This window comes from Amblyraja radiata, chromosome 18 (genome assembly GCF_010909765.2).
Source record: "Amblyraja radiata isolate CabotCenter1 chromosome 18, sAmbRad1.1.pri, whole genome shotgun sequence".
Classification (NCBI taxonomy): domain Eukaryota; kingdom Metazoa; phylum Chordata; class Chondrichthyes; order Rajiformes; family Rajidae; genus Amblyraja; species Amblyraja radiata.
The window spans coordinates 3013482-3039126 of record NC_045973.1 but is presented as its reverse complement, the minus strand read 5'-3'; the positions used below and the strand labels follow the sequence as shown (position 1 = coordinate 3039126).

The 25645-nt window shown below is 42.7% G+C and overlaps 2 protein-coding genes across 16 annotated transcripts in view; one reads left to right on the top strand and one right to left on the bottom strand.

The window, feature by feature from the left end:
• LOC116983051 (sarcolemma associated protein) overlaps positions 1–12049 on the bottom strand; it is a 124628-nt gene extending 112579 nt beyond the window's left edge. For 8 of the 15 annotated variants that reach the window (XM_033036593.1, XM_033036595.1, XM_033036594.1 and 5 more), the window contains exon 1: positions 10951–12049. In XM_033036593.1, coding sequence (XP_032892484.1) covers positions 10951–11148 — 198 coding nt within the window. In that variant the 5' untranslated portion in view covers positions 11149–12049. The remainder of the gene's footprint in view (positions 1–10950) is intronic. The other 7 variants (XM_033036597.1, XM_033036599.1, XM_033036608.1 and 4 more) reach the window with 2 other exon arrangements.
• Positions 12050–12466: 417 nt separating this feature from the next.
• Positions 12467–25645, top strand: part of dennd6a (DENN domain containing 6A) — a 37288-nt gene continuing 24109 nt past the window's right edge. Inside the window, exons 1-5 of the mRNA XM_033036592.1 lie at positions 12467–12703; positions 15594–15632; positions 15718–15760; positions 21679–21782; positions 22806–22886. Coding sequence (XP_032892483.1) covers positions 12509–12703; positions 15594–15632; positions 15718–15760; positions 21679–21782; positions 22806–22886 — 462 coding nt within the window. The 5' untranslated portion in view covers positions 12467–12508. The remainder of the gene's footprint in view (positions 12704–15593; positions 15633–15717; positions 15761–21678; positions 21783–22805; positions 22887–25645) is intronic.

The window sequence follows — 25645 nt, the reverse complement described above, 5'->3', positions numbered from 1 at the left end:
ACTGGGGCCCAACTTGTCCAAGCTGACCAACATGTTATTCAGATTTCCAGCATTACCAGGTTTTTAGATTTTGATAACCAAATACGTTTGTTATTACTGAAGAAGGGTCTGAAGAAGGGTTTCGGCCCGAAACGTCGCCTATTTCCTTCGCTCCATAGATGCTGCTGCACCCGCTGAGTTTCCCCAGCAATTGTGTGTACCTACGTTTGTTATTACATCCTCACCCCACCCCCATTTAATTATATCATGGCTTTATTTGTACAATTTCAATCCTGTATCTTTGCCAGCATTCAATTATACCATAGAGGGATTTCCTTTGAAATTCCTGTTACTCCTCCATCAGCTCAATACAAAGGAACAGTAGAACCAGATTAAAATTCTTCAGAAGTAATCGTGCAATTTCTATTATGCACTGAGGAAGCCACGTTCAGTCACAATAGACGAGTGCAACAGGGAGCTTCAGACCCTGGGTTATGTAAGGAGGAGGGAGGGAAAATCTCAAAGAGTCCCAAACGAAAATGGGCAGAATTTCACAACAGCAAGGATGGAGCTTGAAGTTCTTTCTTATATAATTTTCTAAACCTCACAAGTCTTGCCTTTCATCCACTGCCCCACTTTGATGCAAACCATTTCAAATTTCAGCATCAAATCATATACACTCCATTAAAAAGTTCTCCAATTCCAACTTCAAGTCTGAAGATCAAGGTCTCGACCCGAAACGTCATCTATTCCTTTTCTCCAGAGATGCTGTCTGACCCGCTGAGTTACTCCACATTTTCGTGTCTATCTTCAAGCTGACCTCCCTATACCTTTCCCCCTACTCGATTTTCCTTAAACCCCATCTTTGGCCCCTCCTAATAAGTCCTTCTTAGTTTCAAATATAGATGTTTTAAATCTGATAAGAAAACCTAGGAACATTTATCAAAAATCAAAACGTGTAATATACAAAATGTGCAAAATGTTTTGATTAGAACAACATTTATTCCTTAAATATGTCCTATAAAAGAAAAATAGGTTCCAAGAAAATAAATGAGATGACAGCTAAATTAAAGAAAGTAATTTGTTTACTCTGAATGTTATGTTCTGCACATCAAAAGATGTATTCACATGCCCAGTGATTCTCTAATTACCATGTGATATGTAGCAAACAAAAAATTAAAAAAGAACCAAAAAAAAATACAAGTCCTCAGAAAATCTAAGCAGTGTTGTTGCAGACCAATAATTATTCATAGACCACTTTAAAAACTACTCAAACTGCAACAAACCTGATAAGATTTTTTCCTGGTTAAATTTGCACGTCACTGAACAAAAACCTTTTCAAGACATCAAGCTTTGCTCATTGTGAATTTCTAAAGACTAATTTCAGTTGGATAGTTCTTATCTTAATGCATCTGACTGCCTGTTCTTAAATATAATTGACAAAGGATGAAGCTCTGAAACAGTAGACTTCAGGGAGTTAAATATTTAAATACAATTAAATTGTAAATGTGCTACAACAATTAAAAAGACATTTCACTGTCCTTGTGAAACACCACACAGGGATTATGGACTCATGGGTCCCCAGTGCTTCTTCATAGCTATGAAAGTAACATAGCCAAACCACCAGTAAGAGCAGATTTGGGCAAAAACGCAAGGATATCGATGCCTCAACTATTCGGTCCGAAGAAATGAAGTTGTGATACTTAGACAAAAATGCTGGAGAAACTCAGCGGGTGTGGCAACATCTATGGAGCGAAAGAATAGGCAACGTTTCGGGCTGAAACCCTTCTTCAGCCTGAAGAAGGGTTTCGGCCCAAAATGTTGCCTATTTCATTCGCTCCATAGATACTGCCGCACCCGCTGTGTTTCTCCAGCATTTTTGTCTACCTTCGATTTTCCAGCATCTGCAGTTCCTTCTTGAACAAGTTGTGATACTTACCCACTAAATACCGAATGAAAAGATAGGGCTGATGCAATTAGGTGCAAGGGATTTTTCATTTAGGAACTTTATTATGAATCTTGATTTGCTACACCATGTGCTTCAAGTCCTTGAATATTTAATTTGACAAGCTTGACAAATAAAACGTGAGAAATTATTTTGTTGTTTTTTTAGTCTCTTTTTCTTCTTCGATCACACAAGCATACTAAATATTCCAAGTTACATTTCCTGGTTGGCACAGTGGATGTATCAGGTTAGTATTGTCCCTCCATCATTAACTACAACATATGGGCCATATTGGAGAAGAATATATTTGTAATCCTTATTTTTCTTTGTTCATTCTAATTGACTTATGACTGAACCCAGCAATGCAATGCTTTGAGGTGTTAGCTTAATCCGCTTATTGAATGCCATCCATCATTAAAAATATTTACAGCCAAACACTTATAAGGACAGCCCTGCAGTCCCAGTGGGACTCAGATTGTGCGCATGGTTAGGGAGGCAATTCCCCAGCATCAATGCAGGAGAATGTCAACAGCACTGGCTGAATTGACAGATGCAACACCATCTGTCATTCAGTACATTTGGATGTGCCATGTTTGACAGTACTGCACAGAAATCCCAAACTTGCTGCTATTTTAAAATGGATGAATGCCAAAGGATCCATCATTTACCAGAGAAATCCAACGCATTACCTCATGCTCTCTCTCCAAAGATGTTGCCTGCTTCGCTGAATATTTCCAGCATTTTCTGTTTCAAATACAAATGGAGTGTAGCTGGGACATGTCGGCCGGTGTGGGCAAGTTGGGCAGAAGAGCCTGTTTCTACGCTGTATCACTCTAAAACTCTCATTGTAACGGACCGTAGTGGGGGCGGGGGAGGGGAATGGTATCTGTTATTTCCGATTATTTGCAAAAACTGAGTAAGAGGGCGGGGGTAAATATGTACAGTATTGACAAAAACAGCCAATAAGCATACACTAAACAGGAAAGGTGAACACAAACTGAGACAAGATTCGCTCCATTCACCAAGCAGTCACGCCATGAAACAATGAACTCGATACGGACGGACACCTCTGTTACAACAGAATTCATCCGCACGTAACTGAAAACTGAAATCCTTAAAATGTGGTCCTTAATATTGAGGGTTGACTGTATTCGCAATATTTTATTGGTGCAATTAACACAAATCTCAAATGTCTAACAATGCCAAAGGAGTTGAAATTTCCATGCAGTAAGTATAGCCATATGCTGAGCTGGTTTTATTCAACAGGTAGGCAGTGACTGCATCACTTAAAATTCTTTATCATGCAGAATTTTTGCATGGTTTACATAAAATACTGTTATACAGGAGTGCATTCACACCAACCTTTTGAAATGGACTTTCTTAAACTTACAATGCACTTTGATGAAAGACAATCCAATAATTCCATCAACAAGTTCAAGTCAATTTTATGTTAATTGAAAGATATTACAATTAATGATGAAACAACTACTATTTTCCCCCATGTTATAGGAATTTTCATTAAGGCTAATAATGTGGAGAGTGCATTTAGTTAGTATTTGGTCATCACAACTCTATTCCCCACCGGGAAGGCTTCATTTTTGACAATGTGTCAGGCTTTGTCCAACCCACCATTCCCCCTACATTGGTCTGAAGAAAACGTCCCGACCTGAAATGTGGCTTGTCCACTGTCTGATCCACTGAGTTCCTCCAGCACTTTGTTTTTCATGCTCTGACAGAATTTAATGTTACCAAGAAATTATTATTTTTCATCAAGAATTCACAACCACCACAACAAAGCCAGTGGCCAACCAGATTCTTATATTATATTGAAACCAAACACACTGTTGTATTCCATTTATCACCTATCAGATGTTTTGCAAGACCACTCATTCATGGATCCTAATGGAAAATATGCCACCTATTTACAATGATCAAACTCCTCAGTCTTTTATCTGTATGAACTCAGAGTATGAGGTAAATTTCACCACCTTAGAAAAAGTGGTGACACACAGTGCTTTACTAGATTGCATTGTTTTGTATATGAGACCAGGTTGGTTGTATGGCACTAAATTACCATTCTCGTCATATCATAAATCATCCAATTTCAAACAAAGTTAATATTTAGTCTTGCACACATCACATGCTATCTGCAAGAGTCATATTTGGACATTACACTTTAACCGATTAAGTAATAACAGAAGAGATGTAGCATGTCTTTACTCCGAGGAAGAGCCATTATTAGCAAAACCCAAAGCAGGGCCCTGCAGTGTGCAGGAAGTAACTGCAGATTAAATGTGCATGAAGGAACTGCAGATGCTGGTTTAAACCGAAGAGAGACACAAAAAGCTGGAGTAACTCAGCGGGATGGATAGCATCTCTGGAGATAAAAGAAGGAATGGATGACGTTTCGGTCGAGACCATTCTTCAGACTTCAGACCTGAAACGTCACCCATTCCTTCTCTCCAAAGGAACTGCAGATGCTGGTTTAAACCGAAGATAAGACACAAAAAGCTGGAATAACTCAGCAGGTCAGACAGCATCTCTGGAGTAAAGGAATAGGTGACATTTCGGGTCGAGACGGACCCTACAGTTTTAGATTGAGCTGTGTTCCTACCTTTTCTTTCAACTAGAAGTTATTTAACCCCCAACTGTTAATTTAACTCCTATTCTCCACACTTGATGTGGTGCATAAAAAGCAAGGTGTGTGTGCGCGCGTGCGTAGGAAAGGGGAGAAAGCAAGAGAGCAGGAACAAGAGCAAGTGGGCAAAATAGAGTGAGAGAGAATATATTTTCACCCCAAATCAACATTTTGACCTTCAATGTTTTATAGCGTCCTTTGTTAAAGCAATTATAGAATGTACCTTGATTGAGCTAGGTAAGCAATAATCTCTGGCTTTTAAAAATATATTTTTTCAGAATCTGGGCCAGCATTTTAGGTCCATCCCCAATTGCCTTTGGAAAGATCATCTACAATGGTCCATTTGGTGAAAACATTCACACATTTCTATTGGATAGGAATCCCAGAATTAAATCTTGCAATTCTGAAAGAACAGTAATATTTTTCATGGTCAGAACAGTACATGACAGTCCAAGATCCTGCAGTTGGTGATGTTTTCAATGATCTGAAGCTCTTATTTTGGCAGCAGAGGTGGTGGTTTCAGGCATGCTGTTGAGTAATCTAGGCAGAGAGAGGGCATCAAAGTGCAGCCACGGTAAACATTCTACAATATGTTGGAAGGAATGAATATACAAGGTGGTTGAAAGAGTGCAAATCAAGCAGGCTGCTTTATCTTGGATGGCATTGTTGTAGCTGCACTCCTACAAGCAAATGCAGAGCATTCTATCATATGTGCCTTTGGGTATTTAAAGGTGACTTCTTCTCTATGGGATACACAGGCTCTAATCTGCTCTGGCAGCAACAGTGTATTGGTATAGGTGAGTTTCAGGTCAACGGTGACCCAAGGAACATTGATGCTGGCAGATTCAGCCAGTGAATATCTACAGTAAACATTAGTCTTGCACTCGTTGGAATGTTTGTCTGTCTGTGACTATGCTGTGTAGGTTACGCCTCATGCCCCAACACATGCTTTATTTGTTGAGGACTTATGAATGAAACAGAACATAGTAAAAATCAGAAACTGAAGAAGTTCGAAGGGTCTCGACCCGAAAGTACCCTCTATCCATGTCTCGAATGTCAAATGAATATTGGGGATGTTTGGAACATTGGAAGAAAGGTCGGTGACTTAACCGCTGAAGGAAGTTGAGCCAGGGATAGCGACCTGATGAACCAAGATAATCTTCAGCTAAGATAGGCGACCTTCAGCAACCACTTCCATCTTCCCTCCAGAAGGCTGGGTTCAGCCACTGAAGTGTTAACCCTTTGAGAGCGATTGACTTTAGCTGCACCAGAGCATCTTGATGCCACACGCGATCAAATGCTGCCTCATGTGCAGTTACTATCACCTTGTCTTTGTAGTGCAGCTCCACTGTTTGGACTAAGGTTGTCACAAGGCGGGAGTCAAGTAGTCCTGGCCAAACCCAGGATGGACATCAGCAAAAAGGCCACTTTGTTGCACAGTAAACAACAGCTTCCATCATTTCTGCTACCATTGACACTAGACTGGGTTGGGTGGTAATAAATTGTGGACATACCTAGCTAATTTTCCATACTGTTTAAGAAGGAACTGCAGATGCTGGAAAATGGAAGGTACACAAAAATGCTGGAGAAACTCAGCGGGTGCAGCAACACCCATGGAGTGAAGGAAATAGGCAAAGTTTCGGGCCGACACCCTTCTTCAGACATTTTCCATACTGTCAGGTAGGTGCTAGTGTTGTAACTGTGCTGGAACACCATACCAAGCTTAAGAGTGCGAGGACTCAGCATTAGACTGAGTAATAAATTCTGTACCTCCAGTGACTTTTACCAATGTCTACTGATCACCACAGTAAGTATCCTATTCAGATGTATCTCAACTTGGCATTGCAGAGAGCTGCATACTTACAGATCCATTTTGTTACGACATTGCACTAAAACAAAATCTGCACTTTATCTGTAACTGTAACACTATATGTTTATTTCTTTTGCACTGCCTGATGCACTCATGTATGGTATGATTTGCCAGAATAGCACACAAAAGAGTTCAATGTATCTCAGTAAACATGACAATAATAAACCAAAGGTAGACAAAATTGCTGGAGGAACTCGGCAGGTGAGGAAGCATCAATGGAGAGAAGAAATAGGCGATGTTTCGGGTCGAGACCCTTCTTCAGACTGATGTCGGGGGGGCATGGGGTGGGGATGGGCGGAGTAAAAGGAAGAGGCGGAGACAGTGGGCTTGTGGGAGAGCTGGGAAGGATGAGAGGGAGGAGAGAGAAAGCAAGGGTTATCTGAAATCAGAGAAGTCAATGTTCATACCACCGGGGTGTAAACTACCCAAGCAAAATATGAGGTGCTGTTCCTCCAATTTGCGCTGGGCCTCACTCTGGCAATGGAGGAGGGCCAGGACAGAAAGGTTAGATTCGGAATGGGAAGGGGAGTTGAAGTGCTGACCCACAGAGAGATCAAGTTGGTTACTGCGAACTGAGCGGAGGTGTTGGGCGAAGCGGTCGCCGAGCCTGCGCTTGGTCTCACCGATGTAGAGAAGTAAACCAATACCAGTTTCAAATAAATCTATTTATCTAGTCTGAAGAAGGGTTTCGGCCCGAAACATTGCCTATTTCCTTCGCTCCATGGATGCTGCTGAGTTTCTCCAGCTTTTTTGTGTACCTTCAAATGAATCTATCAAATCTCTTATGAGCTAATTGTCTCCTGCAACAAAATCAAGTTCTCCTATCTAAGCGTGACACTGTAATGCCTCATCCCCCCACAGATCCTCTTTTGCGTATTTTCCAGAGGCTTGGTTCTTTCTGAAGTGTATTGGAGAGTTGGATAGACTTCTCCAGCATGACCAAAATACTTAGGTAAGTCGAGCGTAACATTAACATGATTATGTTTCTATTTTTAAAGCCAGATACCTTTCACGTTTTATCAAGTGCTGTGTCCTACATCCACCAAAGATTTTCCATAAACATCACCAGGTCTTCCCAGGTTTGTACTATTCTGAATCATACATGGTGTTTTCTCATTCTTTGTAATAAGATGCATCACACCTGTTTATCAACTGAATTTTGCCTCTCATTCCCCGTCCATTCCATCCATGAATATCTGTTCCTCAGTATAACCAAATTTCAAATGTACTCTTTTCTCTCTGCTCATTGACATATAAAAGTCTGAGTGGGAATCAGTGGATAGAAACATAGAACATAGAAAATAGGTGCAGGAGTAGGCCATTCGGCCCTTCGAGCCTGCACTGCCATTCAATACGATCATGGCTGATCATCCAACTCAGTATCCTGTACCTGCCTTCTCTCCATACCCCCTGATCCCTTTAACCACAAGGGCCACATCTAACTCACACTTAAATATAGCCAATGAACTGGCCTCAACTACCTTCTGTGGCAGAGAGTGCCAGAGACTCACCACTCTCTGCGGATGTAATACGTTTGGATTTTGGTGAACGGAGGGATCAAATACTAGTTTTAACACTGCCTGTATGGACAAAGAATTGGAACAAATCGGCCCTTGTCGGAATCAGAGGCTGGTGGAACTCAACAGGGATCTGTACCTGGGCTTGAACTCTTGAAAATCTATATTAGCTGAGGGTTCCAAATATAACATTGTGAATTTGCTGATATCTTGTGACTGAGAGGGACGGGAACAGCGTCTCCAAGAGACAGCGGAACAAGGTAAATGGGCAACAACATAGAGTACAATGTGAGATAATGTGAGGTTATCCATCCAAAAAAAACCAGAATGATTGATTTATTTTTTTATATGGTGACTTGCTGGTAAACATTGTGCAAAAATACCCAAGTTCCCTTGCTCGCGTCACTAAGAACTAACATGCTTGGGAAGCAGGCAATTCAGATTGCAAATCGCATATCAGCCTTTACTGCAAAAAAAGGAATCAAGCAAATAATACGTCTTACTATAATTACATAAAGCCTGGGCAAGATCACGCCTGATGTGTTGCAGACAATTTTGGTCCCCTTACCTAAAGAAGAAATTACTTTCTTTCGAAGGAGTGCAGCAGAGATTCATAGGATGGTAGATCTGTCACATTTGGAGATGGAGGGTAGTAAACACTTGCCAGAATTTAGAAGAATGAGAGTGTCTTCGTGAAAACGTACAATATTCTTCCATGATTTGACAGGATAGCTACAGGAAGGACTTATCTCGCAGTTCAGGAGTCTAAAACAAGTCTCAGGTCTCAGTCGCCAAATAAACACATGGGCCATTTAGAAATGAAATGAATTTCCCGAGTCATTGGGTGCAAATCTTTGAAACTGTTAACGTCACATGAAACTCAGTTACTGCCTGAATTCAAAACAAAGATCGATAGATATTTTTGAACAAAGGTGCATCACCAGACTCGGGGACAGCTTCTTCCCCTCCGACATCAGGTCCTTTCATTAACTAGGGTACTGTTTGATTCACTGCCACCCAATATGGACATCGGACTGTGTTGAAGGAACAGATGTGCTACAATGCTGAGAACGATATACTGCACTCTGTATCTTCCCCTTTTCTCCATCGGTTGTACTTGAGTTTGAACAGATTGCATCTATGTAGAGTATAACTGATCTGTTTGGATAGCATGCATGACAAACCTTTTCATTGTCCAGTTGATAATAAATCTAAACCAATAATAAACCTAAACCAGCTAGAGTTCTAGCAGTTAAAGGAATCAATGGATTGGGGGCAGTATAGGAAAATGAGTTCAGGTAGAGCAACCGTAATTTTGTTGATCCTACCCACAACCCGATAGCAGTGCCAATCTACTATCTACCTCAGTGGTGGGTGACCCTCGGACAATCCTTGATCGGTCTTTGCTGGCTTTACCTTGCACAAAACGTTATTGCTTCATCATGAATCTTTGTACTGTAAATGGCTCGATTATAATCATGTATTGTCCTTCTGCTGACTGGATAGCATGCAACAACAGCTTTTCACTGTACCTCGGTACACGTACAATAAACTAAACTGTAATAATCAAAAGGTGAAGCAGACCCAAGGTGCCAAATATCTTACCCCTCCTTCCATTTCTTATGTTTGTCTGCTCTTATTATTAGAGGAAACATAAATTCAACTAGAGGGTGATGCAAGTCTGGATCTCCCTAAATAAAAAGATAGCAATGATATAAAGCTTTATTGCAATAAAAAAAGAACTTGATTGCAAGTTCGGGCATGTTTTATGCCGCGTGTTCAGGAGTTAGACACGATGTGCGATTGGGCAAGATTGCTCCTTTTTATGGCCTGCATAATGAGTTAATCTCCTTGCGTGCCATTGATATCCAGTCATGGAGTATATTCAAGACCAAAGTCAAAGTTTTACTCACAGTATAGGACAATGTTTTAGACGGGATCATTGGCTTGTCGGAGATCAGTCATAGTGTAATCAAATGGTAGAAAATAATCTAAACTTGCTACTATTTTCCCCACTGTGTTATTGTTTGTAAATTTCTACAATTCCAGAAACTAGTGCTCTCTCTGTTATCACATCACAAAATACAACAGTTGATCAAACACAACTCACCCTCAACAATCTATCTAGACAATCATTAGTCCATGATTGCTCAAGTGGATGTTAATTTCCACCCAGTTTACTGTTTCAGTCGGCCCCAACTGTCGATTTTAAACTGACTTGCCTACGTTATCAGGTTTGTGAATGAAACACAAATCGTAACAGAAGTGACAGTTTTCCACAGATGGAAGAGGGTGCATGGGGCAATAACCGCTGACAGAATAAAAGATAGATACCAGGAAAAAAAGTCACGGTTATAATTGTTAAGTTATTATATTGCCTGTCCATTACACTATGCTAAGTAACAGCACATCACTAAAGTTGCGTCAAATATCTACCCTAACCGAATTAAAGTGTAAGATCTGTTATCATACACACCTGCAGCAATAGAAATAGAATAAGGTTTTAGATTGATCATTTTTATCAGAACAACTCCAATAAAAGATAACTGACCCACAACATTAATTCAGTTCTCTTCAGATGCTGCCCAACATGCCTAATATTTGCTGGATTTATTTGAAATTTCCATCGTCTATAATATATTCTCATAGCTATCCTTATAGAGAATCTAAAAATCATGATATGGACACAGAGGAGAATTCTAAACGTAATTTCCAAACCTATTATATTGTACTGTGATAGAAAAATAAACAATGAAAATACATACTGTCTTAGTATATATTCATTTTCAGAAACCTTTCAATTTGGCGAATCATACTGACAGTGATTCATAACCGGTCAGCTAAAGAGAGTCAATCTCTCTCAAGCGAAATGTTCACTCATTCTAATAAAGGCAATGTTTAACTCGAGAAAATTAGAGTATATGACTGCAAGCAAACACTCCACCGACAGGTCTGCGAACAACTTTCCCACTTGAACACGGGGGAACAGTTGGATTCTTACCTTGCCCGTTTTGTGGTCGAACCAGATAAGAGCATGGTTTCTGGAAAGCACTTTGCAGTCGAAAGTGGCGTTATTCTGGGCAGGTCTGCAGCGAGCCACCGACCGACCGATTTTGACAGGTTCGTCCAGGTAGACATGGCGCTCCTGAAAGGGGTGAGAGTTGGGCCGACAGGTGAAGATGGCGAGTGCCGAAGGCATATGGGACTGGTGACGAGCCTCAGTCAATGTGAAGACGGCAAACTCGCCTTCAGCTACTTCCTGATCCAGACTGACAACGTCGTTCAAAGATTAGAAATGATAAAAAAAACAACCCCGGGTTTGATATCCAGGCGAAAATATTTACACACAACATCCACCAACGATTTCTGTACAAAAGGAAAGATTCATCTTTCATCCACTAATACATCCATCTCGATAAATCAGCAGCAATTGGATGCATCTCCTGTCCTTGTTTGCAGATTATTCCACGGGCTCCGAGTTTATTTACCGTCATTTAGATGTTACAACGGTGAAAAGAAATGCCAATAAATAGAAAGTTGTCAGTCGAAGGCGAGAGGCAGCAGTCTCTGTCTCGGGGGCGGTGGTTTCGCCTCAGTTAGCGGGACAAGGTTACCGCCGCATTCCCCTCACACACACGCTTCAAAGGCTCATGGCCGGGCCCCGGCCACCCGGCCCCTCGCCCCCGCCCCGGCTGGCTGGCTGGCTGCGGACACACACGCCCGGCTCGCTGGCCGCCTGCCTCTCTCCCCCGGGCCGACCCCAAGGCAACAGCCTAGGCCTCAGGCTTGATCTGCTCGATGATTCACGGCCGAGTCCAAAGTCATGAACTTGTGATCGCAGCAAAGCCTCGGGGCTGCGGGACGGGCCGGGCCGGGGAAGGGAGGGAGAAGGAGGGAGGGGGGGGAAAGCGCGCCTTGCAGCCGTGAAGTGGACGGGCCGTTACTGGTGGCGGTGGTGGTGGCGGCGGCGGGAGGAGTAGGAGGAGGACGGAACAGGAACTATTGTCCGCGGGGGTGTTTGCTCTCCGCCGGGCCCCGGCCTGTAACACGTCCGCGGCCGCTCACTCGCGCCGCCATCGCCTCAGCGACAACCCGGGGGAGGGGCGGGGCGGGAGCGCCGGCCGCTGACTGACACACGGCTCGGCCAATGACGGGCCGCGAGTGGGTGGAGGGCGGGACCTCCGGACTGACACACGGCTCGGCCAATGACGGGTCGCGAGTGGGTGGAGGGCGGGACCTCCGGAGCGGGCGGATACGTCATTCAGGAGCTTGGCTTCATACAATGGGCCAGAGCTGTGAGGCGGGGACAAACAAAAGTTGTTATTTTGATAGTCCACGTAAGTTGTGTATCATCACATGTGCCAAATTAAGTGTAAGGGGGCCACAAGTGAAGTTGCGGGCAAGAGTTTGGGAATGTCAACACCTTTCATTACGTCAGACGTACAGCTTGGGCGTGTACGTCATCGCGTCGGGTGGAGTTCGGGCGGAATGCGTCATCGCGTCGGGCGGGATGCGTCATCGCGTCGGGCAGACGTCGGGCCTGCCGGAGCGGCGCCGCCATGGCCTTGCGGGCGCTGACCGGCCCCGACCTCGACCTCGACCTGGAGCAGCTGCTGGACGCTGCTGCCGTGCTCGGCCCGGCTTTCCTGCGCGACCCCGGCTCCTCTCCGGCCTTGCCCTGGGACAGGTTCGATGCCTGGGTCCACTGCGTGTGCGTGGTGGGCTTCGACCTGGAGCTGGGGCAGGCTGTGGAAGTGAGTCGGGGCGGTGGGGTGGGGGGGATACCACAGTCTGTCTGTGTCTGGCCGGTCGCTCCCGCTCTCTGAACCCCTCTCCCCTGTGGGGGATCTGTATCTTGACGGACCATCACCACCACTGCTTGTCACATATGTTAGGAGGGTCATGTGCAAAGTAGCAATTAAATATTAAAGTGGGCCTTAGCATTCAGCGTCTTAATATCGATTGTTTCCGAACTTGATCTTGAAGGTCTTGACGTCGGGTGCAGTGCGAATGTCATGGTCAGGTGAAGATGATCCCCCCCTTGTACCCGCCGGGAGCTCACTGTCTCCATTCCTTCTGAACCTTATTTGTAATTTGGGAGAGCTCCGTGACTCTGAACACCCCTCTCCTCTGAACCCCGTCTGGAGCTCCCCGTCTCCCCCGACTCTGAACCCTGTCCAGGGAGATCCCTGTCTCGGATTCCCCCCCCCCCCCAAACCTCACCGGGAGCTGTCTGTCTTTAAATTAATTTTAATTTAATGTTATGGCCCCTGTCATAAGGCTTTCACATGATTCCACCCCCTCATTCACTGCCTCTCACATCTGTCAATGGAAGCGTCTTTGCATGGGTTCGGAAGGGTTCCGGACCTGTGTATGGTTGAAACGTCACCCATTCCTTCAATCCAGAGATGCTGCCTGTCTGTCCCGCTGAGTTACTCCAGCATTTTGTGTCTATCTTTAAATATAGTAGCTAATGTATGAGTACATTATTGAAAGCTCTTCCAATTTTCAAAGCATGAGGATTGCCTCTTTAGTATTTGATTTTTTTTTAATTGAACCTTGTGTATGATCATCTAATTGCAAACTGTAAACTAGTAGCTTTTCCTCAAATTTGAATAATAATATGCAATTTATGCAACACGTTGTTTGTTAAATAATCTGGGAGCTGCAATCCTATTTGAAACACTAAGGAGGCATCACTAGTAAGGAATAACATAAGGAAGATGTAACTGCTTTTATTTAATGTCAAGACAAAATGTTTTGGACAAAATATTGAGCTTCTTGAGTTACATGATAATTTAAGCCTATGATCTTACCATAATTACTGTAGATATGATATTGTTAATTGTGTGTATGGTTGCAACTCTATTACTATTTGAACTGCAGTTTAATTGGTATTACTTCTGTCTCAGCGACAGACTGTTGATCTATAGCCAGTTCATTGGCTATATTTAAGAGGGAGTTAGATGTGGCCCTTGTGGCTAAGGGGATCAGAGGGTATGGAGAGAAGGCAGGTACGGGATACTGAGTTGGATGATCAGCCATGATCATATTGAATGGCGGTGCAGGCTCGAAGGGCCGAATGGCCTACTCCTGCACCTAATTTCTATGTTTCTATGTTTCTAAAGACTAAAACACGATGAAGGACAAAGCTCCATCCATCACAGTGCTATAGGAGTGCTGAGCACCGCTGCCTGTCAGTTGAGACATTTAACTTATTTGCTGTCTGCAGATGTAATAGATATTTTGGTACTTTTTTAACATTAGTGGAGTCATGCAGTATCGCCTTTATCTTGATCAGTAATGTAACAACATTATCTGGTAATTTGTGTCAGAAGGAACTGTAGATGCTGATTTAAACCAAAGGTAGACACAAAGTGCCAGAGAAACTCAGCGGGTCAGGCAGCATCTCTGGAGAAAAAGGATAGGTGACGTTTTGGGTTGGGACCCTTCTTCCTGACCCAAACGTCACCCATCCCTTTAATCCAGCGATGCTGCCTGATCCACTGAGTTACTCCAGCACTTTGTGTCTATCTGGTATTTTATCTGGTACCTCACTAACCTGGATTTTTTTTTATTAGCATGGAGTCTAATATCTAACTTTCAATTATTGTTTGAGATTGTAAAGTAAAAAAAATTCAGATTGCTATTTTTTATTTTTCTTTGCTTTTTCTCATATTATCATCTTTCCTTCTCTTTTGATTGGTTTATTTTTTTTAATGATTTATATTGACCTGAATGTTCCTATTTTCATTTGATAGTTGGAGCCTGGCCATTAGAATAATAATTCTTCTGCATAATTGGATGAGGTGATCCAATTTCTGTTGTATTCTCACAGGTCCTGGACTTTTGGAGCTTGCCATAATGCGTCAATCTGGTTTTTTTTTAGATCACTGTCCTGCTTATTTCAATCAATCAATCAACCTTTATTGTGTTCAAAAGGGAACTGCAGATGCTGGAATATCGAAGGTACACAAAATTGCTGGGGAAACTCAGCGGGTGCAGCAGCATCTATGGAGCGAAGGAAATAGGCGACGTTTCGGGCCGAAACCCTTCTTCAGAGTCTGAAGAAGGGTTTCGGCCCGAAACGTCGCCTATTTCCTTCGCTCCATAGATGCTGCTGCACCCGCTGAGTTTCCCCAGCAATTTTGTGTACCTTCAATCAACCTTTATTGTCATCTTGTAAAGCAACAGTTGTACAGTGCAAAATGAGAAGACGTTTCCCAGGGAATACCAGAGCATCGCACATAAAACTTAAACATTTCACACATAAATAAAAACTCTTAAACACAAAATTCAGGTCTATGTATCAGTTTTGCACATCTTTCCAGTATGTAATAATATGTTTTGATAACATTATCCAGCTCAAACTTGTAAAATATTACATGGTACACTGGCTGACTGCCTTTGAATGTTAAGTACAAGAGAAAATATTCAGTAAGTTCTTTGTTATGCATCGCCCATTTTTTGGGGAAAATTGTATTATAAATTAGAATTTGGTCCTTTTTGAATTACTGAATGTGAGTCTACTTTCATGAAGTTAGTGGTTTGGGTAAAATCAGATAATTGGAGCTTGTGGCATTATAGAAACTTCAGTGCATTGCGTAAAGATACTAATAGCACTTGTATGTTGCTTCTTCCTAGGTAATATATCCTCCACATGCAAAACTATCAGACAAAGAGGTTCGTATCGGGACCTGCAAATTCTACTTTAACTTTTGGGAAACCATTGTGGTAATGTTAAAAATCGCTTTTTCTTATATTGCAGAAAACAAGCATTTGTTACTTGTCCTTCCCGGACTCTAATTCAGGTATTTTTATTATTTCTCTCTTCATCAAATTAACCTGTGCTACTCTAAAATGCAAGATTCTAAATACTGTTTTTGATGGTTGAGATCTCTTGAGAAGCTATTCCGACTTAAAAGACCTATTCAGAATAAAAAGGTGATAGACACAAAAAGCTGGAGTAACTCAACGGGACAGGCAGCATCTCTGGAGAGAAGGAATGTGTGATGTTTCGGGTCGGGACCCTGTCTGAAGAAGGGTCTCGACCTGAAATGTAACCTATTCCTTCTCTCCAGAGATGCTGCCTGTCCCGCTGCGCTACTCCAACTTTTTGTGTCTATCTTCGGTTTGAACCAGCATCTGCAGTTCCTAACAAGGCCTTTATAACAAGAGGAATCGAATATAGGAGCAAAGAGGTCCTTCTGCAGTTGTACAGAGCCCTGGTGAGACCACACCTGGAGTATTGTGTGCAGTTTTGGTCCCTTAATTTGAGGAAGGACATTCTTGCTATTGAGGGAATGCAGCGTAGGTTTACAAGGTTAATTCCTGGGGTGGGGGGGCTGTCATATGCTGAGATAATGGAGCAGCCGGGCTTGTGCACTCTGGAGTTTAGAAGGATGAGAGGGACTCTCATTGAAACATAAGATTGTTAACGGCTTGGACCGCTAATGGCAGGAAACGTGTTCCCGATGTTGGGGGAGTCCAGAACCAGGGGCCACAGTTTAAGAATAAGGAGTAAGCCATTTAGAACGGAGACGAGGAAACACTTTTTCTCACAGAGAGTGGTGTGTCTGTGGAATTCTCTGCCTCGGAGGGTGTTGGAGGCGGGTTCTCTGGATGCTTTCAAGAGAGAGCTAGATAGGGCTCTTGAAAATAGCGAATCTGCAGTCCTTCTCACCCTATCTGCTCCACTAGAGCCTGCCTCTCTTTCATTGCTCGGACAGCCAACAGAAAAGCCAATTACTGCTTGCTGGTTCTGGACTTTTCCAAGCTCCCGTGCTGATAATCTTTGCTGACAGGCCAGCTGCTGGTGAATCCCATGAACGTAAATGCCTAATCCAAGTAAATATGTGCCCGTTGAGAAGGAAAATGCTAGCATCAATTAAAAGTAAAACTACAATATATCTAAGGAGAATATAGATGTCCCACTGTGTTCAGTGATGGATTCTGTATGTATCTCGGCGTGATGGTTAATAAGCCCAGAGGGAGTGTTGTTGGAGTTTACAGATGGTGGCAAGATGGTTGACGTGGTTAATGGCAGAGTCTGGTCTTTTAAGCTTCCAAATAATATAAAATGGTGCCTTTAGACTAATACTAGACTAAATAGGACCTGATGGGTCCCAGTCACCACGGGGGGTTGTGGGGGGGAGGGGTGTGTGTGGATGGTATGTGTGGGTTGGGGGGGTTTGGTGGAGAGGGGTGTGTGGAAGTGAGTGTGGGGCGGGGGGGGGGGGGGGATGTGGGGCAGGGGTGAGAGATCGGAGAAAAGACAGGGGAAGAGCCACGGGTGAGATGCGATATCACTGGGGAGGGGGGCAGGAGCCAGCGAGGGAGACCAGAGGGGAAGGGGTTGAAGGTGCGATGGGGACACACAGCGGGCGCTGGTCGGTCTTCTCCGTACGGCTTGCGGACTCAGCCTCGTTTCCGGGGCATTATTCTCGTTGCCCCGCCTCCGGGGCTTTATTCTCCTCGTTCCGCCCGGTGATTAACAGCGGGTGCTGGAAGGGGCGTTACCTTCATGGTGACTGACAGGCGAGAAGACCATCTGCTGATCTCACAATTTTTTAAACCTTCATAACTTTTGTGATCTTCCACCAATTGCAACAAAACTTGGTGGCTTGGAGTAGCAATGTTACAAAATTTTGAGATTTTAAAAATCAAGTCTGTAATTTATCCCATCAGATAAAGCATAAAAATAAGTTTAATTTGACACCTAATTCACTTTCATATCTCAAGTATTTAAAAAGTTATGGCCATTTTCATACTCGGAAATGAGCATCTTGTTCCCTATTGATTTTCTATGGACATAACAAAAAAGTTGTGATCGTGAACAGTCAAAAGCCCATAACTTTCTTAAAAATTAAGAGAACTGAATGAAATTTTCAGTTATCATAGATTGAAGCATTCTGAAACAAATATAAAATAATCTTACTTGGATGACCTGAAATTAAAGCATATAATTAGTTAGTTACCTAATTGTAGCTAATTTCAGACTTCAATTACTAGATCTAAACATCTATCCATTTCTTAATAAATGATTAACATTTTTAAATAGCCTAAATGTCCAAATAATATTCACAAATAATTCACAATAAAACATGATTTTTAAATCTCATTTACATTAATATATAGGCCAAATGGAAGGAATTCAGTGTTCAATTGCTGTAAATAAATGCCCATTTAAATCAGCTTTCCAGTGGGTCCCTGTGGAACGCGCTGGTTTAGAACGTTCACATTGCGGTAGATTTGTGCCTCAAATGCCCAGAAAAATACTGCGCGATATAATTATCCCAAAATGAGCTACTCGCAATAGTAAACTTTGTATAAAGGGATCTTTAGAAGCCCTTTTTAATGTAAAAATATACAACCTACCTTCAGCTGTCTGCTTTATGAGACTCTGCGGTTGCTGGTGTTCGCGGGTTTAGAGATTGATTTTTAAACTACTATAACTATTATTCAAGGCCTTTAAACCTAATAATAGCTTTTGCGACGGGGTCTTCCAGCGATTTTTCGTTAATAATTAACTAGGCTGAACATCTTCGATTTGAACAGCCTAGAGAAAATCGCGTTTTAAACCCGCCCCCTCTAAACGGCGCCAAAATCGCGCACACCCTCAGCGGCAGATTTTCAAAGACGCTTCAGGTAGGCTTTGCAACATACCTACTTGGAGCAGAGGAGAACGGCGAGTAAGGTGGCGAGTAATCCTGGCGATATAGGGTAGCGTTTATGCGCAAATTTAAATACAACGCCGACCGTAAGTGGTCAAGATGAGAGTTTTAGTAATAGTATAGATGTGCAGCGGGTACAACCCAGGAGGTAAAGATGAGACGAAATGTGGTTGAAGCATCAGAGATATGTAATGTTCATACAAAACTATAAGAAGGCAGTTGAAGCTTCCAAGTTGGATTTTGTGATTCATAGCTGAGCAATGACCTTTACAGCTAACCTCGAAGCCTAGCCAACGATCAAATAATCTTTGGGGCACAAGCTTCCTCTTTTCTGGCGCCGGATCGGGCCAATGGAATCCTCTGCTGACATTAATCTAGCCGAGCATGTGAAGAATTCTCACGTACCGCAAACAAAAGCAAAAACCACAATCTTTACTTAACCACCGTTTTGCATATTTAACAGAACACAAAACTGTACGTTTACTGATTATATTTAATTAAATTAATACCTTTTACATGGACACTATGAAAGAGAAGCTGATTTAAATATAGGGGGAAATGTGTGATGTGAGCAATTAGTTGACTCATTTAATCGAACAGCGATTCAGGATCTTTGCCATTTTCTCGCATCACATTCAAATATAGTAATACATACCACATGAATTTCTTCCGGTGTTCTGGTTTCCTCCCACATCCTAAAGATAGAAACATAGAAAATAGGTGCAGGAGTAGGCCATTCGGCCCTTCGAGCCTGCACCGCCATTTGATATGATCATGACTGATCATCCAACTCAGCATCCCATCCCTGCCTTCTCTCCATACCCCCTGATCCCTTTAGCCACAAGGGCCACATCTAACTCCCTCTTAAATATAGCCAATGAACTGGCCTCAACTACCTTCTGTGGCAGAGAATTCCACAGATTCACCACTCTCTGTGTGAAAAATGATTTTCTCATCTCGGTCCTAAAAGACTTCCCTCTTATCCTTAAACTGTGACCCCTAGTTCTGGACTTCCCCAACATCGGGAACAATCTTCCTGCATCTAGCCTGTCCAACCCCTTAAGAATTTTGTAAGTTTCTATAAGGTTTGCAGGTGAATTGGCCTCTGTAAATTGCCCCTAATCTGTAGGGAGTGGATGAGCTAGTGTGAACGGCTGATGGATTGGTTGGCGTGGGCCGAAGGGCCTGTTTCCATTGCTGTGTCTTTCAAACAATCAATGCTAAGTGCCTTGTAGTGCCACTTGTGGAGCATGTTAAATATGGAAATGACCTCAGACTTGCCCTTTAGCACCATCCGTAATTTCAAGGAGATGGTTAGTGATCAAGATCTTTTTGTTTTTGGTCTGGGTAAGTTTATGACTCGCCACGTAAGAATTTGTGCGTTTGCATCAAAAGCAGTAAATCTGACGCAACAGCTTGTGCTGTGCTTGATGTTGAAATACTTGATCATGGGACATTAACTTATAATTGTTGGCGTATGACATATAAATGTAATCTATTTTATTTATTAAAGTCTGATTGGCATTGATGTTACTTTTGCTAAGTGAGTAACTTTCCAGTCTTGACTGGTACGATATTTGGTTAATTATATGGGGAACTACACCTTAACTCGAGTTCTGAATTCATGAACAGTGGTGTATTTGAAGAGTACTTTTAATCATCAGTTGTGGAGCATAGGAATGTTGTAATTAGAGGCATGAGTGACCAAACACGCCTTGGGTAGACAAAATTGCTGGAGAAACTCAGCGGGTGCGGCAGCATCTACGGAGCGAAGGAGCAAAACGTTGCCTATTTCCTTCGCCCCATAGATGCTGCTGCACCTGCTGAGTTTCTCCAGCAATTTTGTCTACCTTCGATTCTCCAGCATCTGCAGTTCCTTCTTAAACACGCCTTGGGCGTGCTCTCTGATCCGAATGCGAATATAGGAACTGGAGGCAGGAATAGATCGATTGTCCCTTAGAGTACCCTGGTCCTGTTCTCCCGCCATATTCCTTGACCGAATTCGTTGACTGTTTCCCATGATCACATTCGCTTTCGGGGGGGCAGGGAATGCCACAGCTTCACCACTCGTTGGTGAGGAAAGTTCTCTTCTCAGTTTGAAATGGCTTCTTCCAAACCTTGGTCTGTGACTCCTCCTTCTGCTTTTCTCCACCTCTCTTGCTTCTAGACCCAAGGGCTGTTATCTCTATTCATATCTTAAACAGGCTTTTAATTTGTTTTTTTTAATGTTGCAAGATAATATAATTTTCCAGTGTCCCGTTGAGTTTCAGGAGAGCATGGAGTGTAAAACCCCAGTGAGCACCATGCGAGCACCTCTAGAGCCAGATGCTCGATTAGCGGGACTTCCAAATAATTGCACAGTGGATTATCAATTTGACTATCTCAGTGAAGTCACATTTTATAAACCAATGAGGATATTAATTAATGTTGGCAATAAATTGAGACTGTAAAACTTAAACAATTTGTTTCCAGCAAGCACAGGGGTGGCACGGTGGTGCTGCGGTAGAGTTGCTGCCTCACAGCGCCAGAGACCCCGGTTCAATCCTCAGTACGGGTGCTGTCTGTAAGGAGTTTCCACGTTCTCCCTGTGACTGTGGGTCTTCTCCCGGTACTCTGGTTGCCTCCCACATTCGAAAGATGTGCAAGTTTGTAGGTTAATTGGCTTCTGTAAATTGTCCCTAGTGTGTAGGATATAGTTAGTGTATGGGTGATTGCTGGCTGGCACAGACACTGTGTGTCGAAGGGTCTGTTCCCACGCTGTATTTCTAAACAAAAACAATCTTTGCGTTATTAATGGTTTTCAAATTGGTTTCCGCATTGATCTTGCCACTTCACCCAGTCTACAAATGTGTACTTTGGCTTTCTCATCCCAAATTAGATATATACATAGCCAGCAGAAAGTTGGAATGCCACTCCCTTTTAAGATAATATTGGTTGTATAATTTCAGCCGATATAAAAAAGATTGCACTGACTAGGATTTTTTTTTAATTGTATGGAAGTTGCTCGCAGAGTGGGGGTAAAACGTAATAAATCTGTCTGCATTGGTCTTTAACAGGTTGTCTCGGAGATACACAGTTCTGTTTCAGAATTCGTCAGTCAGCTAGCAAAAATAATCCCCTTGACTACCTTTATGATAGAGATGCTCCTGTTTACTTGAAGGTTAGATATGTTTTCAGTTATCATGTAGTGCATGTTTGGATTGTTGATTTTTCATGTTTTTTAAATCACAAAGGTAATAACTGGTTAAAATCTAACTTTCAAATCTTGCTCTGGCTCATACATATTATGTTGGGTGTTACCTCAGATGTGATAATCATTCTCGATTGAGTGTAGTGCCATGAATTCACTCGAATTCTACAACCAAATGCATTTCAAAGTTTATTTTTTAGTTTAGAGATACAGCGCGGATACGCACCAGCGATCCCCGCACATTAACATTATCCTACACACACTTGGGACAATTTTACATTTATGCCAAACCAATTAACCTGCCAAACCTGTACGTCTTTGGAATGTGGGAGAAAAGCAAAGATCTCGGAGAAAACCCACGCAGGCCACGGGGAGAAAGTACAAACTCCATACCGACAGCACCCGTAGTCAGGGTCGAACCCGGGTCTCTGGCGCTGTCAGGCAGTAGCTCTACTGCTGCGCCTCCTTTTGGGGAGACAGTACATGTCCACTCAACGCTTTAGATATAGGTTTTTCTATTACTGTCGTGTGTACTGAGGTACAGTGCAAAGCTTTGTTTTTCAGGCTATCCATTCTCATCGGATAATACCATACATAGATGCAATCAAACCAAACTCCTCGGGTGCTGTCTGTGTGGAGTGGGCATGTTCTCGCTGTGACCACATGATTTTTATCCGGGTGCTCAGCCATGATCACATTGAATGGCGGTGCTGGCTTGAAGGGCCGAATGGCCTACTCCTCCGATTGTCTATTGCACTGCATTCCTCCCACATCCCAAAGATGTGCGGGTTTGTAGGTTAATTTGTTTCTGTAAATTGCCCTGGTGCGTTGGGGGTGGATGAGGAAGTGGGATAGCATGGATCTAGTGTGAATGGGTGATCAATGGTCGGCGTGGATTTGATGGGCCGAAGGGCCCGTTTCCATGCTGTCTCTCAACTATACCGAATTGTGTTGCTTTTCCTTCCTCATCCTTACCTTTCTTTATTTTAACAGACAGATTCTGCACATTACTATGGATATGTTTACTTTAGACAAGTTCGTGACAAATCATTAAAAAGAGGTTACTTTCAAAAGGTAAATGCTTCAAGTTGAATTTTTCAGACAAACAATAAAATGATAATATGTTTTTGTCGGACAGAAGACAAACATGCCAACTATTTGAAAAATGCTTCCGTGCAGCTGAACAGAACGCTGGGTTTTGATTTCAATTCTACATGATGTTCGGCAGCATTGTGGCTGAGTACTAACGTTGAATGCTCATCTGTGACAACCTGGAGTGCTACCTATACATATCAAGCTGACGCTTAATGTTCAGTGAACAGTAGGGGTTAATTTCATCCCTTGTATCATTGAGAAGCATGACTAGCTTGCAGGCTGTATTTTTAGTGTTGGCAAATTACAATGTACAGTTCTGTCATTAATTATCATCGTTAATTCATTGTAAACACATTTACAGTAGGTACTTGAGGAGCACCCTACTGTTTTTTTCTGTTGATGAGTTAGGATGGAGGCAAGAAATATTGATGGATCCAAGTTAAAGGGCCTGTCCCACTTTCACGATCTAATTCACAACCTTTTTTACTCGTGGACATTTTTCATCAGGCGAGAAAAACGCCCGAACCTACTTGCTGCCACGAGTACCTACGACTAGCGTCACGACCTACCTACGACCTTATGATGCCCACGCTGCGAGTATGAGTCAAGGGCAAACTCAGCAGAGGTCATGAATTAGGTTGTGAAAGTGGGACAGCCCTTTAACTTGGATCCATCAATATTTCTTGCCTCCATCCTAACTCATCAACAGAAAATTACGCTATTAAAGAATCAGTTTGAATTTAACAAAAGATTCGGGACTTAAAATGAGAAAGTGGCGGCTCCTTTGCTGTTACTTCACGGTCAGGACCAAAAAGAAAGCAGCATACTTGAGAGGTGGGTGCAGAAGAACATATTAACAAGGAACCCCATCAGTTCTGAGCTGTTGCCTGTCGTCATTTTTAAAGAACATTTGCACAGACCTTGTTGAAAGAGTTTAAGAAAGATCTGCAGTTGCTGGAGAAATCGAAGGCAGATAAAAATGCTGGAGAAACTCAGCGGGTGAGGCAGCATCTATGGAGCGAAGGAATAGGTGACGTTTCGAGTCGAGACCCGAAACATCCTTCACTCCATAGATGCTGCCTCACCCGCTGAGTTTCTCCAGCATTTTTGTCTACCTTTGTTGAAAGAGTTGATTTATGTTTTGTCCCTTTCTTACTGGTTTAAACAGTATGCTGGAGTAACTCAGCAGGACAGGCAGCATCTCTGGAGAAGGAATGGGTAAATCCCATTGTTTTATGGAAGATTGCATTTGCTGCAGTAGATAAAATCATGAATATTCTACATTACGTGACGTAATCAATCATTTGCCTTGCATTAAACAGAACAATACACAGTTATTTTAACAAGGTGCAAGAAATACTAGTGTAATTTCTGTTTAAAAATGTCTGTTTACTTCAATGCTTGACGTTGCCCAGTATTCTCGTTCCCCCTGCTGGCTGGCTGGTGGCCTTGCAATATTAGTACAGATGTTGTTTAATTTGGTATTCACCACTTGGTCTAACTACTTTTCAGATTTCTGGCAACTACAACATTTTGCCTTTACATTGGCAAAGATTTACCATTCTGAGGGAAAACTATTGTTGGGATAGACAATAGGTGCAGGAGTAGGCCATTTGGCCCTTCGAGCCAGCACCGCCATTCAATGTGATCATGGCTGATCATCCCCAATCAGTACCCCGTTCCTGCCTTCTCCCCATATCCCCTGACTCCGCTATCTTTAAGAGTCCTATCTAGCTCTCTCTTGAAAGCTAGAGAAGGGATAAAAGTGTATAGGAAGGAACTGCAGATGCTGGTTTGAACCGAAATGCTGGAGTAACTCAGCGGGACAGGCAGCGTCTCTGGAGAGAAGGAATGGGTGACGTTTCGGATCGAGAACTTTCTTCAGACTGAAGGGTCTCGTCCCGAAACATCACCCATTCCTTCTCTCCAGAGATGCTGCCTGTCCCGCTGAGTTACTCAGTCCCGCTGATTTTGTCACCCAGCCCAGTCCCGCCAGCATTTTGTGTCTATCGTTGGGATAGAATTGGCTGGCTGGTGAAAAATACGTAAATCTACTCTTTGTTGCAAACTTGACCCAGCAAACTAAAGGTGTAGGAAGGAACCTGCATTCAGATGCTGGTTTAAACCGAAGATAGACAAAAAACGATGAAGTAACTCAGCGGGACAGGCAGCATATCCGGAGAGAATAAATGGGTGACGTTTCGGGTCGAGACCCTTCTTCAGACTGTGTCTATCCAACAAAATAAAGCTTGCACAGTCCTTCGTACGCAAGGCTTCACGCTGAACTAGGTGTTTTAATGTATTTTCCATATTGCCTTGCAAAACAAGTTCAATATAGATGTGGCTTGACTTTTCCACTGGAAAAAGGAGCAAAGCAGGAATTGAGTCAAACCGATGAAGAATTCTGAAAAGATCGTATTTAAAAAGAACATGTATTTTAAAAGAACAGTTCCATAGTCTTTCAAGCAGTTCCCCAGTCTTGGTTAAGAAGTAGGGTGAAGCCAATTTAATCCCATTGTACAAGAAGGGTATTAACTATTGATATTCTAGTTCGTCAATACATTTTAATTTCAGAGCATAACTTTAAGATTCTCACCAAAAATCTAAATAAGAAGTTAGATGAAGCTTTGACATAAACTTGGTAGTGGGTAGCACACTGCCACAGCTGGTAGAGTTGCTGCCTTACAGGGCCGGAGACCCGGATTCGATCCTGACCTTGGGTGCTGTCTGTGTGGAGT